General features: G+C 45.5%; 1 protein-coding gene across 3 annotated transcripts in view; it reads right to left on the bottom strand.

The window, feature by feature from the left end:
* TAFA2 (TAFA chemokine like family member 2) overlaps positions 1-23,718 on the bottom strand; it is a 212,760-nt gene that overhangs the window by 124,394 nt on the left and 64,648 nt on the right. The window contains exon 2 of one of the 3 annotated variants that reach the window (XM_048501575.1): positions 21,782-22,021. The exons of the other annotated variants lie outside the window; for them this stretch is intronic. Coding sequence (XP_048357532.1) covers positions 21,813-22,021 — 209 coding nt within the window. The 3' untranslated portion in view covers positions 21,782-21,812. Of the gene's footprint in view, positions 1-21,781; positions 22,022-23,718 lie in introns of those variants that run through there. 3 annotated transcript variants of the gene reach the window in all.

Raw genomic sequence — 23,718 nt, 5'->3', positions numbered from 1 at the left:
CACCTTATTTCTTGGCAGAAAAGATCATTGGCATTGAACACTGAATCCAGTCTTTATGCAGCCTTCATAGACTTAAAAGGGGCATCTGATTCTGTCAACAGGGACCTCTTGTGACCTAAATTGATGAAACTTGGAATGGACTCCAGCCTCATGTTAATAATGTCACTGCTTAAAAACCCCACCTGTCAAATTAGAATCAATCGTTTAGGCCACTTAACCCCCTACATCATTGTCTCCCAAGGAGTCAAGCAAGGTTGTGTGTTAGCTCCTGTTCTGTTTAATTTCTTCCTGAATGATCTTGCCCCAACCCTGAATAGCATAAATTCTCAATGTCCTCATTTGGATAATATTCCGGTCCCAATCCTTCTATATGCTGATGATGCAGTTCTGCTGTCCTGCTGAAGGATTGGCCTCAAGAATGCTCTCCGCAAATGTAACAACCACTGTGTATATGTAATCGGCTTTCAATCAATCCATCAAAATCCAAGGTGATGGTTTTCTCAAACGCTCGTTGTTCTATGACCTGGTCTATTCAGGGATCAGTTATTGGGCAAGTTAAATCCTTCAAATACTTAGGGGTTGTCTTCCAACATAAGCCTGGCTGGGCTAAACATAGAGATAAGGCTCTAAAGCAGGGGTAGGGAACCTTTAATACTCAAAGAGCAATTTGGACCCATTTTCCACGGAAAAGAAAACTCATGGAGCCGCAAATACTTTTTGGCATTTAAAATGAAGAAAACACTGAGTATTTTGGTTTTTTACCTTTATGCACGCTTTGTATAAAGGGCAACTCTCCTCCTTCCTCAAGTTCTCCCTTCTCGTCAGGGTCCGCTTCAAACCCTCTGATTGTGACCTTTTCCCATTCTGTTTCCTCCTTTCCCCCTTGTTCTGTCTCTAATATTTCTACCCAGCTTTCAGTTATCTTTTCAGCTCCCCCCCCCCTCTCTACTACATTCAACCTCCTTCCCTGTTATTCCTCCCCTCTGGGGGGTTTCCACAGATCTACCCCTCTCTCTCTTGTTTCTCTCTCCTCCTCTCGCCTAGTCACCCACGCTCTCCTTTCCACCCTCCACTTTCCCTCTTAGCTTCTACCTTCTCCCTCGAACCTCGTTACCACCCACTACCTAAATCCTGCCCCAGTGCCTGCTGGGGCATTTCTCCCCTCGTCCTGCAAGGAGGCCGGGCCGGAGAGGTGTTGCCGTGGTGACATTTGGAATTTAACTGAAATCACACTTCAGTCCCAGTCCATTTCTGTACCTCCTCTATAAATTAGCATTTTAAAAAGTACTTTCAGCCTGCTGGGATGGATCATTCTGCTAATATGGGTAACACCATGGACTCCAATAATTAGTGTAAATTTGAATAATACAGAGCTGGGAACAACTTTTCAAGCTTAATGCCCCTTGCAAGTACATGATGAAGAGTCCTTAATGGGCCTTGGAAAACAACTTAGACTGTTGTTGGGATTTGGAGACTCATCGCCTGCATGAACGAGCGTACAGCCAGTATCCTGGTTCGAGGCGGCTTCGCTTTTCTCAGGATTCTACCCTGAGGGAGGGGAGAAAATAGCAGCCACTGCTCAGGCCGGGATAGCATGTAACGCTCCCCGTTCATGCGGGAGCGTGGGTGTCCGGGGCTGCCCGGAGGCTCCTCCCCAGACTTGACGGGGCGGGCGCCAGCGCAGCTGCGCGCCCCAGCAGCGGCAGGCCTCGGTCTGGCCACGCAGCCCCGAGCCCCAGCGGCGGCGGCAATGTGCCCAGCCCTGGCCTGAGGGACAACGAGCAGAGCGCTGCGGGGGCAGGCCGCCGAGCGACTCACGGCGGCAACACCTCTCACCGGCCCGGCCTCGTTGCAGGACGAGGGGAGAAGCGCCCCAGAAGGCACTGGGGCAGGATTTAAGGCGGGGTGGGGCGGCCGAGGCTCCGAGGAGAAGGAAGAAGCTGGGGAAAGTGGAGGGTGGAAACTAGAGCGTGGGTGACTAGGAGAGAGGAGAGAGAAACAAGAGAGAGAGGGATAGATCTGTGGAAAAGCCCCAGAGAGGGGAGGAAGGGGCCATGCCAGGAGCCACACCACAAGCGGGAAAGAGCCGTTTGCGGCTCGCGAGCCGCGGGTTCCCGACCCTTGCTCTAAAGGATAGCAAATATGCCTCTGCTGCTGTTTGGAAGTTTTTTACCCTTAATGGTGGCAGATTCATCCCAGCAGCCCTGAAAGTATTCAACAAGAATGTGGTTCATCATCTAATGTATGGGGTTCCTATATGGATCCACGCATGGAAATCCAAGCTTGAACAGTTGAAGTCTAGCTTCCTATATAAAATCTTTGGAGTTCCACACTGTGTCCCCTATGCAGTCCTTTGCCTTGAGGAAGGGCAGCATCTTCTGGAAACCAGGGTGTGGGTCGCCATTTTCAAATTTTGGGTGTGCCTCTGTTTCCATTCCGACTCCCACAACTTGGTCCAACTAGTGATGCTTGAACTCCAGACCTCTGACTGGTGGCTACTAATTGAGGCTAAGATTTCCCCATTGGCCCTTGCCTGGAACGCCTTGCTCATGCTCACTGCCAATGAGGTTTATCTTCAACTACAAAACAAATTATTTGAGCAGGAATATCAATATCTTTTGAACAAGGCACAGAGTTCCTGTTCACCCTTGTACTTTGGGACTATTCCCCGAAAGCTCTGTGTTGCCCATTATCTGAACCAACTTCCTAAACTCAGATGGGCATTCTCAAGAGCAAGATACAATTCCTTTCCATCGTCTTTACTTCAAGGCTGGTTTTTAAACATCCCTCGGCATGATCAACACTATTCTTTCTGCCCTACTTATACTCCCTTGAACATATCTTGCTCTCCTGCCCTAAGTATAACAGTTTTAGGCCGGACTTCTCTGCCTTAATCTCAGTTGGATTCTCAAATCTTCCTATCAATGCAAAGATGATCTTCCTGCTCAACAATCTCAAGGCTGAAATAATGGAAATCATAGCCAAATTTTTGTTGTGCGTTTTGAATTAGGTACCCTTGGCTGGTGACCATATTACTTTTACTGTTCTCTACTGGATTTACTCTACACCCTGTGTTGTAGATGCCTAATAAAGGTCTCTGAATCTAGTAAACACACAGTCCAAATAATTTTGGATCCTTCTGAAACCTTCAATAAGAACTAAAGACTTGTCACACAGCATTTGGAGGCGGAGAACAGGTGACACCACAACAATATTGTGGAAACTCCTAATTCATTCATGACAGGGTTCTCAGTCTTGACAATGGTCCATTCCGCATAAAGGAATTAAAGCAATTGCAGAAGTTTTTAAAAGAACCATTTTGGCTTTTTTTCTTCCCCATAGCATGGGACAAATAAAGCATTGCCAGTCAAAATGGTTATTTTTCACACATCATCCTCCACTAGCTGTCTGAAGCTTATCAGTTTCATTTTGTTGCACCCACCATTTTGTGCTGCAGGGGATTCTCCATCCCTGTCTCCATTTGCTGAAGGTTTCCCCCAGAGGTTTTGTCTGCTAGCAGCTGAACTGTGTGTGATTTCACTTTAAAAAGTGCATGATGCAGATGAAGCAGTACTCCTTACTATACCGGAATATTGGAAAACAGTTCACACACTGAATTTCTATAACACCACAAATGTCAAAAGCACAGCAGCTATGGCAGACAAATGTTGGCATCTTCAGTGGTAGAACAAGTTATAGCTACTTTTCAGCACTAGATTTACAACACTGGCCAATTGTGGATGGGGCTGCAGGGGACTCCGAACGTTCGGAAACATTTTGGGGCAAGATTTCTTGTCCCAATGCCCTTTCTCCCTTCTGCGTGCTGAGAGGAAGTATATCAGGACAAGATTTCTTGTCCCAGAATACTTCCTCCTGCCCTGCTGGTGCTTTTTGCTTTCCCTGCAGAAAGTGAGAGCACTTCTAGCATGACTTTTCACACTAGAGCAGAGCAAAAGTTGGCTGTGGGTAATTGGTCATTGACAAACATTGGTACCAAAATCCAACAGCTTCTGCATTTGGAAGGATATCATTTGTTGTAATAAAGAGAAACATTTTAAAGAATGTTTTCTTATTTGCTGAGGAGGAAAAAAACTGATACAAAGAAATTTACTTATGAAACTTAATGGCACTGATGTATTTTTAAAAACACATTTGCTCTCTTTTTGCAAGAAAAATACCGTATTCTCTAATAAACAGTTGGATGTCAATATTTTCTTTCTAGAAACTTCTGTTTGTCAATTCCTTCCCATTAGATAGACTGGCTCTGCCAGTGACAAGCAGTTTCTGTCTGTGCTTTCAAACAATCATCCATCTGCGCAACTTCAATTTTAAATCAACTTCTGACCAATCAGCCATAGAAAGTAAATGGAGAAGAAGAATATTATTCTTTATATATATATTTTCTCTTTTGCAGCTTTAGAACAAGACAAGAAGAAATGGACAGGTGTTTGTTCAAATCACAATCTGAGATCTAATTTTAAGCAAAAAATGTAATTTATTAAATGCTGATTTTAAGAACTAATAATATAAGTCATTTTCATTCAAATCTGGCAGTTATCAGTTCTTGTCACAAGGCAAGAAATAGACAGGAAGCACAGCAGATCCAAAAGGTTGTGTGTAAAACTATCTTAGAATACTGATCTACTCTTGTAAAAGTGCACCGTTATCACAGCAGCAACCAACATAAGCCTTGGAGCCAAGAACGTTTATGAAACACTTTAATGTGTGCTGCGTCATTGAAGTTAAATCAATGTGAAGGTTTGCAGTTCTAGCTGTTAGTACCCTGTCGCTTAAGGGAAATTGTGTGCATGGATCAGAAGGACAAACATGGCTACACAGAATCCTCCAGATTTTCATTAATGGCAGCTGTACAAGCACTAGCAAGCCATACAGCCATAGTTAGCAACAGACAGATTGTCATTTATGAAACAGTTTAATCTTGTGTGTGGGTTCCATCAATGAAGTTAAACTATTTGTGAAGGTTTGCAGTTCTGGCCCTGTATCTTTAATTGTGTACTATCTTGGATCCCATTCAAGGAGAAAAGCAGGTTCAAAAGTGCTTTAAATAGATTTTTTTTTAAAATCAAATATTTGCAAACACCTAATCATATTTACTTGTTTATTGTGCACATGTACTTCATACATGCACATTATCTTTGTCATACTATCGAAAGGAAGGTAGACACTTGACCACATGTAGCTCCCTTATGCTGAATCCAGTCACTGGACAGTCTAGCTCAGAAGAAGAAGAAAAATAATTATTTGTTGTTTTTATTCTTCATAATGCAAAGAAAAACACTTGAAATTCAATATGGATAATATTTCTTCACAAAATTAAAAACAAGTCAGTTTTTCTGGAACTCTGAAGAAAACGAAGGATATAGAGTACAGTGAAATCAGACAGCTTTATAGAGAAGAATAGTTAACTGCCAACCTTAATTTCCATCTCTACAAGACAGGGGGATGACAAAGGGCCATTTTCAGGGCTATTTTGGCCTTTGAGGGAGAACTCATTGGGGCCAGACCCACCACCAACCCCCAGGTGACTTGCTGCAACCTGACTTGCATGACTCAACATTGCCTAATTGCTTGCTACTGTACAATAGCAGCCACCCCATGAAAACCAGTCTAGTGTAATGGTTTGAGTTGTTGACTGGAATCTAGCAGGCCTGGGTTCAAGTCCCCACATGGAAGTTCAGTGAGTAACTGTGGGCCAATAACATTCACAGACTAACCTCACTCAAAGGGTTGTTTTGGTAATAAAATGGAGGAGAGGAGAATGATGTAAACTGTCAGGCAGTCACACACCACCACCCATCTTGTCTTTTAAAACATATAAACAGCCATGAACATTTCAAATCCCAGGTCCTCTCTCTCATTAACAGAGACATCAACAGCCCAGCTCCCCTTTAATAACTGCCTCTCACTCAGCTACTGCACAGAACTACTAGGGTTGAAGACTCAAACAATGATTCATTCACATGTTGCCACCATTTATATATATCCTATATACCAACAACTTAGCTTGTGTGTGTGCGTGTTTCTTTCCTTGAGACATACATCCAGCCCACATGGTAAAATAAACAAGGAGTTAACTTTTATTTCTAGTTTGAACATAACATTTATGGCTAGTTTAAACATAGCATTATTTCTAGTTTGAATATCCCGTAAGTACAGGAGGACTACCTCTCCCAGTATGTCCCCCAAAGAGCATTACACTCAGATAATGATAACTGCCAGTAATCCCTGGCCCAAAAGTTATCTGGTTGGCCTCAAACAGGGATAGGGAGTTTTTAGCCCTGACCACAGCTTAGTAGAATGCTCTATTGGCTAAGACCTGGTGCCTGAGGGAACTAATGCAATTCTGCAGGGCCTGCAAGATGGAGTTGTTCCACCAGGCCTGTGGTTGAAATGACAATGGTTGTACCATCTAGTGGCCTCCCTCTTTCCTACCCCCTTCCCCTCCTCTAATCTTCTGCTTTTGCTGATAGAAAATTATTGTGTTCTAATAGGAGAGTTTTAATTACCATCTGGATATATTTTTAAAGATAGATTAGATTGATGGATGTGGCAAATAATTTTATTGTATTTATCTTATGTTGGAGGTCGCCCTAAGCCCACAAGGGGAGGGGTGGCCTACAAATAGAATAGAATAGAATAGAATAGAATAGAATAGAATAGAATAGAATAGAATAGAATGAATGAATGAATGAATGAATGAATGAATGAATGAATGAATGAATGAATGAATGAATGAATGAATGAATGAATGAATGAATACTGGAGTAGATCAGGTAGAGATTGCAAGATTTCTTTTCAACTAAACTTTAAAACTGTTTCCCTGTTCCAGCATTTTATATGGTAATTGTATACAAAAAAGATGGTAGATTGTCAACCAGTTAATTCTGTAGAAAGAAAGAAAGAAAGAAAGAAAGAAAGAAAGAAAGAAAGAAAGAAAGAAAGAAAGAAAGAAAGAAAGAAAGAAAGAAAGAAAGAAAGAAAGAAAGAAAGAAAGAAAGAAAGAAAGAAAGAAAGAAAGAGCTTCCAAAGTGATGACATCCTGCTGGATTTCATTAAGTTGTGGAGAAATAAATATTTAAATAACCTTTGGATTAGAACTGCTTTCTGAAAGAATGGTGCTAACTAGATGAACCTAGACAATAAGAGTTTTACACAACAAACTTAGCAGCAAATAATCCTTTGACTAAGATAAGTTATGTTGAAAGTAATTAAATTATATGGAAGAAACTATAGGTGGAATTTGGCCTTACCGTATAAAGTTAAGTAATCATTACATTCACCTTTCATAAATGTAAAATGATGCAGTCATTCAGTAAGATGAAAAAAGTCTTCACAGGTAAAAATGGTAAAACCTTATTCAAAACGAACAAAGAAATATTAAGTTTAACAAAGGTCCCTTCTACACTAACCACTGAAAACATTTTGAAAACATTTTCAATCTTTCTCCCCTGATCACAATGTCTGTCCACACTCATCTCCTCCTTTAAACAATTCCTGGTTGCCATTATGTGATTTTTTCCCCCTGTTGTTTAATTATTAAAGAAGAGGAGGTTCAAGTGGTGCATCACTGAGGTCTGAGGGCCAAACCAGACATTATGGCACTCAGGGGTCCAACCCAAGGATGCTGATGACATTTTAGAGCGGAATTAACCTATTTAGAAACACTGTGAGGAGTCAATCTTGATCATACTTCTAGTTCAGCGAGACCTGGTGATCTTGTCATGCCCAAGCCTTTTTAAGTACTGAAACAACCTTTATTGTTTCATCCCATGAAATGCCTGCAAATACAGCATGACCAGGTGATCTTGTTTTTCCTCTTTGCATGTCTTTTTACTTGAGCAGTGGTGGGCATGACAAGATCACCTGGTGACTGCAGCATTTTTAAATGGATGAATTCAGCTCTGAAAGAGTGTCAGCATCTATGGGTCAGACCTGCGGATGCGGTAATGACTCATTTGGGCCTGAACTTAAAATCCATTTCTCAGATACTGTTCCATGTGTCCTGGCTAACTGAGAAAAACATTTGAGCTATTTTCTTCCTTGCAGCCCCTTTATCAGACTGGGCTCTTCTGGACTACTACAGATTAGTTTTATTGATTTTTATTTTTAAATTATTATTAATAATAACTAGGTTTTCCTCTTGGTTGCTTTTCCCTTGAGGAGAGGCTTGTTTACAAGGAACTGGATTGCCATGCGCTGCCCCGCTGGCCTAACCCAAACCTCCCTACTTCCTCGCCTACCCTCTCCCTACCCCCAAATACCAATCTGGGAAGCAGGGCACCAGCGCTTTGATGCCCCACTGCCACACTGGGCCTGCAAGCCCCCTCCCCATTCCCCCCTGCCCTCTCCCAACCCAAAACACTGAACCAGCTGGTTGGGCATCGGCCAGTGGTGGGATTCAGCAGGTTCGCACCACTTCGGCAGAACTGGTTGTTAAAATGGTGCTTGTAAACAACCAGTTGTTAAATTATTTGAATCCCACCACTGGAACCGGTTGTTGAATTATTTGAATCCCACCACTGGCATCAGCGCCTCGGTGCTCACTGCCCCACTGGTTCCACTCTCCTTCTTCTTCTCCTGACTCCCAAACACCACATGGGCTCAGCAGCAAAGGAGCCGGGTGGCTGCCTTCCACACCAGGCCATGAACCACCCTCCCCATTGCCCCACCACCTTCACCCTGCCCCCAAAACAATCCTAGCCCACCCCAAGCCTCCAATTCCACCCTCACCCTCCCCAAACCTCTAACTCTTACTCAACTATGTATTAGGAACACACACACATGTTTAAAAGCATCGGAAACATCAATAAATCATACTATTAGATCCAAGCAGTGGTAACCTTCCAATTCATAAGACTAACAACAACAACCATAACTCTGAGAGGCCCTGATGACTAGAAGAAAGAATTAGAGATCAAAGACTGGAAGGAGGCCTAGATGATTAACCATAGTTGCCTCAGTTATGTGCCTGGTGGAACAGCTCTGTCTTGCAGACTCTGCAGAACTGCATAAGGACACAAAGGGCCCTGGTCTCCTCAGAAAGAACATTCCAGCAGGCTGGGCCTGGTTGAGGCAAGGTGGATTTCCTTGAAACCAGGGACTACCAGTAAGTTGGTGTTCGCCAAGCAAAGCAATCTTTGGGATGTGTCCTGGCCTGTTGGGCTCACAGGGAGCCAGGTTACAGCTGCTAGCAGGCACAGATGTGAGAGAGGGAGAAAGCAGTCTGAATCCAGAGGAACAAGTTCCAAGCAGGTCTGGGAAGATGCAGTCTTCTGTGATGCCTTAGGGCTTCCAAGCTTGCATTGCACCTTTTAGAGTCCAATTCCTGCTGGGTCCAGATTCTTAGCTACCTCACAGACTTAGGTGAGCTAGGTGGACTGCTAGTTTGAGCCTCAGCAGCTGGAGATGCTTCTGTAAGCACTCTTAACTTCCAACTCTTGGCCAGCTCTGTCTGCATCTTGTGAGGCTTCTAGCTGTACTTGAGGCTCAGCCAATTGAAGCTCTAGTCTAGCATAACTGGGTCATCCTGCCAGTACTCCCCATCGGAGGACTCCAGGATGTGTGTGCGCGTATGCCATCTGTATGCTGAATTCTGAACCTCTGGATGAAACACTGAATTCTAACCATACTTCTAAGAGACAATCATTCACAAATAACACTTACAGTAGCAAAATTGCTACTTGCACACCCTTGATGGATGCCTGCTGGTGCATTCATTGAAAACAACTGTTCCTTTGAGACTCTTTTAACAGTTATTATTTTCAGACTCATGTTAATTTTATCATGTTTGGCTGTATCAGTGTGAGCCTTCTAGAAATATGTAGTCTGAAAAGTTTTTGAAGACTTAACATGTTGGCAGAATGCTAGTTACACAGAGAAGCTGCAGATTCATTGATTAAAGGTAACATTAAATGTTTTTAGGGAGCTACACTTCAGGTAGGAAAACTAAGAAACAGGTCTAGGCATCAGCTATCTCACTAGTTAAAGAATGAGAGAAAAGAGACTTCTGACAAGGAGGAAATTAGACCTGATAATATCAGTCTAAAAACAGAAAGAGGTGACACATAAGGATAGAAAGATCTGCAACCTCACAGTCCTATCTAGCTGACTACTTGCTTGTCCCCTACTGGGTCTTCTCAGTTCCCTTGCATACTAGACACTGTTACTTCCAACACCCCTTCTCAAAGATTCAACTTTTCACAGGCTTTCAAACTTGTCTCTAACCTAACGGCCCTATCTAGGTGAACACCTGCCCGCCCCCTGCTGGATCTTCTTCTCAGTTCTTTACATGAACTCAGTTCTTTACTTTCAACATATATAGTACACAACATTTATTTAGGGAACTCCTCACTTAGCAAGGTCTAGCATTTTTCCCTTGCACATTCAGCAGCACGTTAAATCCACAAGCTGAACTGTTTACATGTCTCCTGGCTATTTTCATAATAGGTTTTTTATTCCTCTCTTTGAAATTACTTTGAAGTATCAAGCATATTTATTTCAGCAGGGAAGAACTCATTAAGATGAATACTTCAGTCTCAGTAAGAACCTGAACACAAAATATCAGTCAGCCTGCTGTCAGTAACAGTCTGCATTGTGTAGGAGAAAACATAAAAATAGAAATAGAAACAATGTATTATGTAAATTATGTAGATTATGTTAAAATTGGTTGCAGAAAGCAGTAGCTAATTACTTCAAATCATGTTGCATTTTTTTCAGGATGCAGGATCTGGAAAATTTCACAAGAATAGTCATGGACAAGTACATTAAAGACCCTTGAAAGGTAGGTATTAACTGAATATCAAAGAACAAGATACTGTAGAGTTCAAACCAGAGAAAGATTAGCTTCCAGTTATCCAGAAATGCATGCTAGAGTGGCATAGAATAAAATGGCAACTAACCTGGCCAAAATGCCAATTTGGCATTTGTACAAGAGATAACTGGTAGAAACAATCAGAGCCAGGAGAGCTTTTCCAAGGACCCCTGACTTAGTAGATTCAGTCTGGCTCCAAATTAATCCAGGAAAAGCAATGACTCATGGCACTGTCCCATGCAAAATGAAACCCTATAATATAGATTTGAATGTATTACACTGTCGCAGTTAGACTCCCTATAAACCTTGTCTACCCACTGTAAATTAATACCCAAACACACAACAGAATGAACATTCTGCAGATCAAAGCCTCAAAGCCTTCATCAGTTTATCTCTAGGTTTAAATTTAGAATGTCTTTATGAATTGTCCTATCTCCTGTGTTCCCCAGTGGAACTCTTAAACAGCTTTCCTCTTGGTCTAATCCCTTAAAGAAATGTTTAGATGCATTCTGAGGGCTACTCAAGTATGTGTATGTATCAGTCTTTCTGTCACCAGCAGTAAAATATATCTTGCTGAAATTGTCTAGCTGCAATCAGTATGACAACAAATTATTTAAAACTATCTTTTTGTCACAGAATAATGTAAAATTGAGCAACAATTACCGTATATACTAGTGAATACGTCGAGATTTTCAGCCCCTTTTTAGGCTGAAAAATGCCCCCCTTGACTTGTACGTGAGTCAGTGATTTTTTGCCCCCCCGACGCCCCCCACGCTTACTTTAACAACGGATCAGGCTTGAGAAGAGGCCTGCCTGTGTTCCCTTCCAGGCTGCAAACGGCCTGTTGGAACTACATTTCCCAGGAGACCCTGGGAAATGTAGTTCCCACCAGGTCATTTGAAGCCTGGAAGGGAACAGGCAGGCCTCTTTTCCAGCCTGCTCCGTTTGTTAAAGTAAGTGTGAGGGGGCACCGTGGGGGGGAGGGGGGCACAGAGCAGGAAAACCCCTCTGCTCCAGGGAGAAGGCGGCTGCCTTCTCCCTGGGGCAGAGGGGGAATGGCAGTGGCACCCTGCTCTGTGCCGCTGGCTGCTGCATTTCCCACCCTAGACTTATACACGAGTCAATAAGTTTTCCCAGTTTTTTGTGGTAAAATTAGATGCCTCGACTTATACTTGGGTGGACTTATACACGAGTATATATGGGTAAATGTTTGTAGTGTGTGGTTAAGAGTTTTGAGCTAGGATCTGGGAGGTCCAGATCTGTATCTTCACTCTACCATGGATATTTACTCAGTGACCTTATGCGAGTCACAGACACCAAGCCTGATCTACCTCACAGAGTTGTTGTGAGGATAAAATGGATGACTGGAGAAAGACATTAATCACTCGAGGTCCTTATTGGGAAAAAAAGTGGTGTATAAATTAAGTAAATAAATAAAATAAGGTTTTGTGTTATGTACAATAAATTATATACAAAAGTCCTGTTCAAGTTTCCCTTGAAGACGTGAGGAAGGAAATGAGATCATGTGTGTGATTCCCCTGGAAACATCTAAGTGTGTAAAGGTTTCAATGGTGTTGATGGTAAGGGCAGCCGCCTAACCTTGAGTACATTCCACAGCCCGGGCGATGGGCCAGCTTCATCGGCGGAGACTTTATCTCTGCGCGGGAGATGAGGTCTCCGTTCCCATGGGAAGCAGGGAGGGGGATGGGATGAATAGAGTTATAACCTGTGCTTCTGGCGGGAAGTGTCATTCCTGCCACTGCGTGTACTTGAGCTTTCTAAGATGTCTGAATAAACGGTCTTTTTTCACCAAAGAGCCTTTTATTTCTGCTTCTATGGAATTCCTTACATTGTGGCAGGAATCCTAATTCATCTATATCCCTAGTGCAGTGGACCTCTGGTGTCTCGGCATGGAGAGGTTGAATATTACGGCGGAAGGTGCGGTAGCCCCCAAAGAGGGCTCCGACCTTTCCCTTCTGGATTTGGAGGAACCGGCGGGAGAACGGGCCTCGCTGGTGACTCTTTCCCGTCCCTACGTATCCAGCACGAGTCTTCCTTTACTCCGTTGGAACGAGGGACGTGACGGCGACCATGGGGACTTACATGGAGTGGATTTGGGGCGCCTGTCTATGGATCGAAGGCCTGTGGATCGTGGGTCTCTACCCGTTTTTTAGTATGGATTACAAACCTCAGATGCAACCTGTCATGGAGGAGGCGGGCCTGACCACCTTTCATGCGGCAACCCAGGAGTCCATTGAGCGATTCCTGGACTGCGTATTTTGGTGATGCTCCCAAAGAACCACCGTGGCACAGCACTGGGGCCCGTCCGAAGGACACTGGGACTAAACCTGGGATTGGGAGGGTGTCCGTTACCCGGTTTCCGATCGGACCCCCCCCTGATCCCGGGTCAGCGGCTGCACCTGAGGTGCCCTGGGGAGCCACCGGTGGCTACGGTGTCTCCGATGTCTCGCTTCCAGACGACGAAGAGTCCGAAGAAAGCCTGCACTCCAAGCCGGATTTGGTCCCTCTGCCATCGGGGGGTAACTGGGATGAGGAGGTGGTGCGACTGCGGGATGCCCAAGGAGCATGGACCCGTGAGCGCCAGCTATGGAAGGAGGAGGGGGCACAGTTGCAGCAAGAGCGCCGAAAACCTGCAGAGGGACCCGGGAACAGCAACGCAAAGAAGTCCAACTTCGAAGTTGGACCGTGCCAAAGATGCGCTCCAATGACAATATGCGCAGAACCTGTCAGTCCATGATAAGGTCCTGGAACACTCCAGACTGGATTTACAGCGGCAACGCGAAAGCGTTCAGGCCTTGCGCACGCAAAGTGAGCTCACTGCAGCTATTAAACGGGATCGAACTGGCTAAATTGGAACGAGAAAAAGCAGCTCTGCATGCGCACAGCACGCATTGACCCGCAAGGAGCCAGACCTCGCTGCGTTGGGAGAGGGACTGAAGGAAGCAGCAGACCAGGAAGCCCCAAGTTGGAGTCTATGCGTTACTGAAACTGCCGGGCGCCAGAGGGGCAACGTGGCTGGGTCCTGCCACCCAAGCGCCAGCGGCACCGGCATTGATACCCCTCCGATTCCGGCCCCCCCTGTGCAACCGCTGCCCGCCCAACCTGCTCAACCCGTGCAACCGCCGCCCCTGCCGGCGCCAAGAGTCGTGGAAAGGGGTTACTATAGGCCCCCGATACCTGCCCGTTTTGATGGGACCGCTTCAAGCTTCCCTACTTCATTTTGCAACTCGATGCCCACATGGAGGACTATGATGATTTATACCGGTCTGAGCGCGAAAAAATACGGGACATCGGCTCAGTGCTGGATGGGGCAGCAGCCGACTGGTTTGTGACCCTTTTGGATTTGCAAGATGAAGACTCATCGCACGGTGCCCGCATTCCTCCAAGCCTTAAGAGCGCGCTTCCAAGATCCGAGCGCCGAGAATGAGGCTATCCGCACCATCAAAACTATCCAGCAAGGCAACCGTCCGTTTGCAGAATTTGCCCGTGAATTTCGTGCGGCGGCTGCTCGACTCCCTCCTGAGTGGCCTGAGCGCATGAAATGCGAATACTTCTCGGATGCTGTTGGCGGCAAGCTGGCGTGAAACGGTGTTTTTAATTCGGGTTCCTCGCACTGTTGCTGATTGGATCCAGTTGGGATCCCAGGTGGCGTCCCGCTTGGAATGCAGCTCGTGCCGGAGGCCGCCCACGCTCGAAGCCTGCCCCTGCGTCCACGAAGGCAAGCCCAGCCGCCCCCACCGAGACCACCTCTGAGCGCCGTCGCCGACTGGGATTGGGCCTTTACTGCGGAGGACCAGGTGATCTAGCCGCCAACTGTCGAAGAGCAAAACCAACCGCTCCAGCCACGCGCACCCCATCTGCCAAGCCACCACGCAAGTCGGGGCCGCCTCCGACGGGCTCTTCTAAAGGCGGTCATCGAAGGCGACCCAGAGGAGGGGAAGCAGCTGTTTGCCTTTCTTCAGCCCCATGGATATGGGTCCGACTCCTGACGCGGTGAGTGAAGGCAGCGCTCCCATTACTGTCCAAGCGTTTCTGGCCAACCCCGCTAAACATACTCGCATTATAGCCTCGGCCCTTGTGGATTCTGGCTGCTCCCATTGCTTAATGCGGCCCCAGGTGGCAGAGGAGCTAGGTCTGGACCAAATTCCCCTGGCTAAGCCCATACCATTCACCCAAATGGACGGCAGCCCTCTCGGGAACGAAGGACCGGCCCAGTTCAAAACACAACCGGTTCTCCTCCGTTGCGCCGACCATGGGGAGAAAATTAGTTTTATGTTGGCGCCAGTGGCCAAACCCTCCATAGTTTTGGGCAGGCCATGGTTATTGTTACATGAACCAAAGTTCATTTGGAAAGAACGGATCTTAGAATTCACTGACCCTCCCTGCGGTGCACCCATGAATTGGGGAAAACTCAACTTCTCCTGACACACCCCTCCCTGGCTTCATCAGCGATTGCTCCCGATTCTATTGACATCCCACCGGCGTACCAAGATCTAGCCAGAGTTTTTTCAGGAGCAAGAATGCGATCAGTTGCCACCCCATAGGGACACTGACTGCAAAATCGTTATACAGCCAGGGGCGCAACTGCCCAAGGGTAGAATCTACCGCATGAGTCCCAATGAGGAGAAGGAACTTCGTGCCTTCTTGGACAAGAACCTCGCTCGCGGGTTCATACGGCGGGCTACCAAACACACACACGCTGCTCCCGTTTTGTTTGTAAAAAAGAAAGATGGGTCTTTACGGCTTTGCACGGATTATCGAGGTCTCAATGCAGTCTCCCTGTCCAATAAATATCCTTTGCCTTTGATCAAGGACCTTTTAGATGCACTGGAGCAAAGGGCGCATCTTTACTAAATTAGACTTGAGAGAAGCTTACTACAGGGTCAGAATTGCTGAAGGCTATGAACACTTGACTGCGTTTAACACAAAGTTTGGACAGTTTGAATACTTAATAATGCCATCGGGTTAAGTGGGGCCCCCGGGGCTTTTATGGCCCTCATCAACGAAGTTCTCCATGATTTATTGTACAAAGGGAGTTGTGGTATACTTAGATGACGTTTTAATTTATTCACAAACCATAGAAGAGCATGAAGCATTGGTTCGGGAAGTATTGGAAGCAGCTTGCTCAACAACTCTCTCTTTGCCAAACTCTCCAAATGCTGTTTCCACCAGACCTCCATTGACTATTTGGGTTACGGATCTACGCCCGAGGGGCTTAAAATGGATCCTGCTAAAATTGACGCGGTCCTCCAATGGCCTGCCCCCACCAACCATAAAGAACTCCAATCTTTTCTGGGTTTTGCTAATTTCTATCGTGACTTTATACCCCAATTAAGCTGAGCTGACTCTCTCCCTCTCACAGACCTCTTACGCACTAAGGGTAAAGATCCACTGTCCGCCAAGCCCGGGGCCCCCCTTTCCTGGTCTGAAGAATGTCAAACAGCCTTTCAGCTCTTAAAGTCTGCTTTTACCACCGAACCTATCCTAAAGCACCCGACCCAGATCTCCCGTTTGTGGTTCACGTGGATGCCTCGGACAAAGCGCTTGGGGCAGCCCTGTTGCAGAAAAATAAAGATGGTAGGCTGGTTCCGTGTGCTTATTTATCAAAGAAATTCTCCGTGCTGTACTCAACTGGACTGTGGGGATAAAGAGACTGCAGCCATCAAAGTAGCACTCTCCACTTGGCCACTGGCTGGAGGGGCTGAACACCCCTTTCAGGTTTGGTGGGGTCGCAAAAACCTGGCCGCTGTGTCGGCGCCCCTCAAGGTGTCCGCAAGACAACTCCAGTTGGACCGATTTCTTTTCGCGTTTCTCGTTGACAGTCGGTTTTTTCCGGAAAACCAATAAACTGGCTGACGCGCTCTCGCGCTTACCCGTGGAGGGTGGAGCTGCCTTACGAGACATTCCGCGCACTGTTTTCTCCCCCTCCCAGTTAGGACTGGCTGTCACCCGATCTCAAACGTCCACTCCTCCCTTCACCGCCCATTCCTAGTCTCGTCTCTCCTTTCCTGCGGGAACTTCGAGGAGGCGGGGCTGCACGAGCCTCCACCGGAGGAAAGTGACTCCCAATTGCGTTTGCAGAATGGAGTTTGGCGGAGGGGGGAGTGTTGGTACGATGCCTCCCCTCCGCAAGCAGGTTCTTGAAGCCTGCCACGATGCCAGCTTCGGCTGGACATTTTGGCTTTCTAGAAAACTCTGCATTTGGCCCGCCCGTCAGTTCTGGTGGCGGCGCAATGCGCAAGGACATTGAGGCGTATATTAAAGGCTGCTCTGTTTGTGCAGAAGCCAAAACCATTCCGGGAAAGCCCCATGGGCTGTTGAAACCTCTCCCGGTGGCCTCCCGCCCTTGGGAAGTCATCTCCATGGATTTTATTACAGATTTGCCCGAAAGTCATGGCAACACGGTCTTATGGGTGGTGGTGGACTTATTTTCTAAACAAGCCCATTTTATTCCATGTGCTTCCATCCCCTCCGCTCCTAAGTTAGCACGGCTGTTCATTCAACATGTTTACCGTCTACACTCCGCCCCGTTAAGGTGGTCTCCGACCGCGGCCCCCAATTCATTTCAAAGTTCTGGAAGGCGTTTTTGGGGTTATTGGGGGCCGCCCCGGCGGTCGCCGCCCCCTACCGTTCAAAGTGCCGGTCAGTCGTAGAGAACAAACAGAACCCTAGAGCAGTATTTACGTTGTTACACCAACTACCACCAAGACAATTGGTGCGAGCTCATTCCGTTTGCGGAGAACGCCTATAACAATGCGGTTCATAGCAGTACAAAGAAAACCCCCCTTGCAATTGTGTCTGGTCGCTCGTTCCCTCCGTTGCCGCAACTACCCGCTACAGCTTTGGATCCTCCAGAGTTTCAACAATGGATTTCATCCCTAGCCGAGGGATGGAAATCGGTCCAGACCGCCTTACAACAGGCTAAGGACTCCCAAAAGCTGCAAGCGGATAAGCACCGCTCGGATTTTCCTCTGCGTGTGGGCGCTTGGGTGTATTTGTCTACCAAAAATCTCAGAGACGTGCATAAATTTTCCAAACTAGGCAAAAGATTAGGTGGGACCTTTTCAGATTACTAAAGTAATTAATGATGTCACTGCCCGATTGGATTTGCCTAACTCTCTTAGTAACATTCATCCTGTCTTCCATTCCAGTTTACTCAAGGAGGCTCCCGCTTCCGATGCCTGGCACGACCAGCCGGAGAGACCCCCACCACCTATTATTGATGGCCACATGCACTCTGAAATTGGTACGCCATCCTGGACTCTCGCTTTAATCGCAAACGCTTGCAATATTTAGTCTCTTGGGTGGGATATTCCTCTGGGTATAATCAATGGGTTTATCCGAAAATATTGACGCCCCCTCCCTTATTTCTGCTTTCCACCGCGCCTTTCCGCATAAACCCGGGGGGGGAGGGGTCTTCTTTAAGGGAGGCAGAGTGTAAAGGTTTCAATGGTGTTGATGGTAAGGGCAGCCGCCTAACCTTGAGTACATTCCACAGCCCGGGCGATGGGCCAGCTTCATCGGCGGAGACTTTATCTCTGCGCGGGAGATGAGGTCTCCGTTCCCATGGGAAGCAGGGAGGGGGATGGGATGAATAGAGTTATAACCTGTGCTTCTGGCGGGAAGTGTCATTCCTGCCACTGCGTGTACTTGAGCTTTCTAAGATGTCTGAATAAACGGTCTTTTTTCACCAAAGAGCCTTTTATTTCTGCTTCTATGGAATTCCTTACAAAGTGTTTGTAAGCAGGCTCTATGCAAACCTTCTGTCAGATATAAGATTTGGAGTTAGTACCATTCATGCAATTGCCTCTTTGTGCACATAGTCAAATAAAATGTGATCAGGGTTAGAACAGTGAAACAATTAAGTCCTTCACAGAAATGTTTTTCGTGACTTTTATACAGTCTTGTATCACAGATTTCTTCAAGCCTCTTCTACTAAGTAATGGCTTGTAATACTTAGATTAATATACTGCAACTATAAATAATACTTTGGAGACAGCAATTCTAATGAATTTCTTCACTAAATATTTATTGTTGACAGTATTTCTGCATATTTTTGACAGCATTACATCTCTGATGCATTAAGCCTTTTCATTCCTGTCAACTGTTTAATATTTAAAAAATTACATTGTGACAATGTGTTTTATTTATAAGTAACATTTGCCAGAAATAGTGAAATAATGCATGGAAATAGCAACGGTGGACTAACAGGACTTCCACTAGAGTGAACAAGAAAATGACACCTTGGACTTACTATGAGGGTGTACTCTTCAGTGGGGCAACGTCATCCAAACTGTTTAGGTCACACCCTTTTCACTACAGGCAGGGCTGTCTAAATTTTCTTGCAAGTTCTCCCGAATGTTACAGGCAGTGCCTTCCAAGAGCTCTGCTGATTCCTGTGCTCGTCTGTTCCTTCACTGTCATGTTGTCTACTATGATCAAAACTGAGTTTCCTTGGATCTTGTCTTTGAATGCTAAGAAACCATTCCTGATTTATTTAGCTCCAACCAGCTTATGCTGTGTAGTTTTTCACAGTTGGACGGTGGACCACAGACCCTGAGCCATGTGCATCAAATGATAGCCTCCCAGCCTTGCTTGCTGGTATCTTTTATGATCTCAGCTGGATATTTATTTATTTATTTATTTATTTATTTATTTATAATTACATTTGTATACCGCCCCATCCCCTGAGGGCTCTGGGCAGTGAACAACAAAATAATATTCCAGAAACAATAATAACAATAAATAATCAGTATAAATATACATATTTAAAACATGAAACTACAGCTATATCACTGAAGGAAGGATAGATCATAGACCTTTGTCTTGAGAGAGAGAGAGAGAGAGAGAGAGAGAGAGAGAGTCCGAGAGTCCACCATAATATGGATGTTCTCAGTCTCAGTGGAATTGTAATCACTTTGTGCCATCTTTTGGCTATCAGTTTTTGTGGGGTAACAGAATCCACTGTAATGATCTTGTGAGCAATCTGCCCCAGGGAACTATAGTCAAAATCAGCAATCCTAACATTTCAGCAACTTCCATAATGTTTGCTGAGTGCTTTTTGCGAAAGTTCTTCCCTTCCTGTTATTCTTTTTTGTTTTTCCACAGGGAGAAAAACTTTCCCTTGAATACTGTCGATTGTTGCTCCCAGATGGATTAGGACCTTCACAGGATTTAGTTGGCTTTTCTCCTGGTTGATGAGGAATCCATGGGATATAAGTATGGTTTTTTGGGGTATTCTTTAATAGTTATTGTTTTGGAGGGGATCCAATAAGGAATCCATTTCTAAATAAGGAAATGGATTAACTCCTTACTGACATAGAAGAGACACCAGGGCAGCTTGCACATACACAGCCTGGGTGCAGATGGCCCAGCTATTATCACCACCCAAGGACATGAGGCCTCTTCTTGCTTGCAAGTAACTAGCAATAGTGCTTAACTGCTACTCCTTATCAGCCTTCCTGAGGGAGTAGCCTGCCTGTCCCAAAAACAATTTTCTCACTGTCCTTTCACATGCTGATATTATGGGAATGCAAGGGTTGGGGGGGGCCTCTGGGTTGAGTCAAACTGTAACTTACAGGTATATACCAGGGGCCAGAGAGCCAAACCCCAGTTTCAACTATCTGGCCTTTGGGCTGACACAGTTCTAATAAAGCTCTTGAACCCTTCTTGAGGCTTGTTATTGACTGGGGTACCAGACCCTTCCATTTAGCCGAAACTACTGGATCCACTTTTCTACACCCAGACCTACTCACAGTATGGCTGGGCAGAAAGGGAACCAAACTTCATTTGACAGTGGGTTGGACAGCAACAATGGAGCTACCGGTGGGGAATGCCCGGTCCCCTTCCTGAGGGAAGTTTTCACCCCCGCTTCAGATTGTGGGCTGGAAACCCCGGCTGGGGGATTTGGATGGGACTGCATCAGCCACTCCTTGGGATGCCGGGACTCGTGGCTGGGACAGGCGGGCCCCACACGGTGCTGGGAGCAGGAACGTGAGAGCACCCTCAGGGCCAGTGATCGATGGGGCCTCCAGTTCAAACGTGGCAGAGACCTGGAGGCCGGGAGAGGACAACATGAGGCCGAGGCACTCCAGAGCGAGAGGGACATCCTACAGAGGAATTGTGACCAGATGCACTGGGCCAAATGACCGACCTGGTGCTTCAAAACCTACAGGGTCAGGCTCCGGCTCAGGCAGGCACCACAGATGGTGGTGCTGCTGCAGGTGTGGCACCCGCTGGTGGGGCCCCAGTTCCAGAGGGGCAGGTACCTCCAGCCCCCGAGACCAAGAAGGAGAAGGGAACTGAAGGCAACATTCGACGGGCACCCCAAGATCCTGCCCTACTTTCTGGTCCAAGTGAAAGCATACATGCAAATGATGGATGATAAGTATGCCAATGATGCCGAGCAAGTGTACGACATCAGGGCCCTTCTCGAGGGGGAAGCTGCAGCCTGGCTGGTGGGACTTTCAAAGAGGATGCCCCTGAACTCCACGACTTGGATTGCTTCATGGTCTCCCTATGCTGTCGCTTCGAAGACCCTTTCCTGGAGGAGAAGGCAAGTGCCCGACTGCAATGCCTCCGTCAAGGATCCCGGTCAGTGGCCAACTATGGGGCTGAGTTCCACCAGCTGGCAAGTCACCTGTGGAACTGGCCTGAATGGATCTTCATCCACATGTTTAAGGATGGCTTGAACCCGGAGATCCTACAATGCGCCCTGGTGTTGGGGGATCCCAACACCCTTATGGGGTGGGAAAAAGGGGTGGAAAACCAGAGGGTAGCAAACAGGGGCAGAAAATGGCACATCTCTATTAGGGCTTTAGCAGTCCTATAAAACTTTACCAGGGCAATGGTTATATGGGTAGACAACATGCTCAATGAATTAGACACAGACTCATTATCTTATAGAAATTAAAAATCAAAAGACCTGCACAGTTCCGGTCAGATGCATCCCAAGTTGTGATCAATCCAGAACCAGGTCACAAGTGGAAAACATCCTGGTGTGCAGAAATCTCTGGCTCAAAAATTTGAGAATGAATCCAATGACAAAGTCAAACCTCTCCATGGAAAAGGATGCTGGCAAGCTGTTGTTTGGGGACACCAGCCTGGATAAAGTGCTGATCAAAATCAAGGATAAAAAGAAGGCCATGCCATCTTTCTCAGGGTTCACATCTAAAGACAAGGAATACAAGAGTAAGCATGTTACTTTATTTCAATCCTACAGACCCCAAAGAAGCAGAGATCACAGGGAGTTCAGGTGCAACAAAAAACAAAAATACAGATCAAGCAAGAGGTTCAGGGAAGCATTTCCACCACTACAAAGGGGATAGAAATGCCTCCACTAAAGGAACCTCAGTCTGACTACATGATAGGAGGGAGGCTCCTCTCCATATCAGATCAGTGGGTACTACAAAAAGTAGATGGAGGGTACCAAATAGAATTTCAAAGTACACCACCCTTCTTGTTTCAAAACTCACAATTTCCAAAATCATGTTAAATTACAATTTCTGTTCTATGCTTTATTTGTTTCCCGGTCCTGGCTCGGGGCTGCTGTCCCCCCACCGCCACCACCCCTCATGACCAGCAACCGCCATGGTGGAGAGGATTCACCTCAGTGGGCCAGGGGCAGGCAATGGGAGCAGCAGCCTAGCAAATACAGTATGCTATACTTGTAAATTATTTCAGTCTCTTTGTTCAACACCTTTTTTATCCTATCCAACATCAACAGAAGTTACTGTGCATATTTCAGAAATATTTGTTCAGCCATAATGTATATAGTATAACCTACATCATCCCCTAAACTTTCAGATTTTGCCACTCTAAAATATAGTTTGCATAAGCATTAAGTTGTCTTTACACTACTCCATCCATACACTACTCTGTATGGATGCAGACTTTTGAAAAGAAAGTTTGCACAGTCTTGTTATATGGTTAGTCAGATTACAATTGGGGTATTTTTCATATTCAGATCAACAGACCTTTTATTATTTATTTATATTTATATCTTGCCTAATACTTGTGCAAGTGCCTTTAGAGCATGCTTTTCTCCACAGGAGAAACCACCCACCTAAGGCATTTTCATTCCCTTTTTATGTATTTTTACAATTTTAAGTACATTTCTTCATGTATACCAGCTTGCTTTCTCACAGTTCCCAAGAGTGGTGCTTAAAAGTCCTATACATTTTCATTTGCAAATTTCACAGTAGGGAGATCTTGAAAACAGAGCAAGTTGTCTTCTGTGCATTTACTCAGCATTTCTTCCTGTCCTTTAGCATCCTTGCTGGAGTTTCACTAGAATTACAATCCTGAGAAAACTTTCTCAGCTCTGTGATAAAATGTCCAGATCTTCTTGTTTAATTTAAATTTTACTATTTTCCTGAGAGGTGAGTTAAAACAATTCTTCAACAGGTTTACTGATTCCTAAAAAGTTTTATCTCCTAGCTTTGCAACGGCTGATACATTTCTTATTAAACAGTAGATGGAATTGCCACACAAAACTGCACAGAATTGCTTTCTTTTCATCTTCCTGTTGTACCGTTTGTTTAGAAACAGCAAATATTAAAAAGTACTTTTCCCCGGTGTGTTGTTCTGGGTTTAACTGTAAAAAAGGCCTTAATGTAATAGTTGTTTTCTCTCAGCAGCAATAAGTACTCCTCAAATCACACCCCTTTAATGTTCCTTACTCTGAACAAGTTTATGAAGTTACAGTATAGACATAGGTTTTTATCTGTTAGTCTTTTACTTCCAAACGCCTTAAAGGAGCTCCCTGCTTTAAAAATAATAATAAAGTGCCATTTGCCTATAAGTATCCATATATTTTTATCGCACCCTTCCTCAGAAGAGCTCAAGGTGACACACCTGGTTCTTCC

Source organism: Sphaerodactylus townsendi, linkage group LG06 (genome assembly GCF_021028975.2).
Source record: "Sphaerodactylus townsendi isolate TG3544 linkage group LG06, MPM_Stown_v2.3, whole genome shotgun sequence".
NCBI lineage: Eukaryota > Metazoa > Chordata > Lepidosauria > Squamata > Sphaerodactylidae > Sphaerodactylus > Sphaerodactylus townsendi.
Note: the sequence above shows the minus strand (reverse complement) of the source record. Positions and strands in the feature narration are given on the sequence as shown.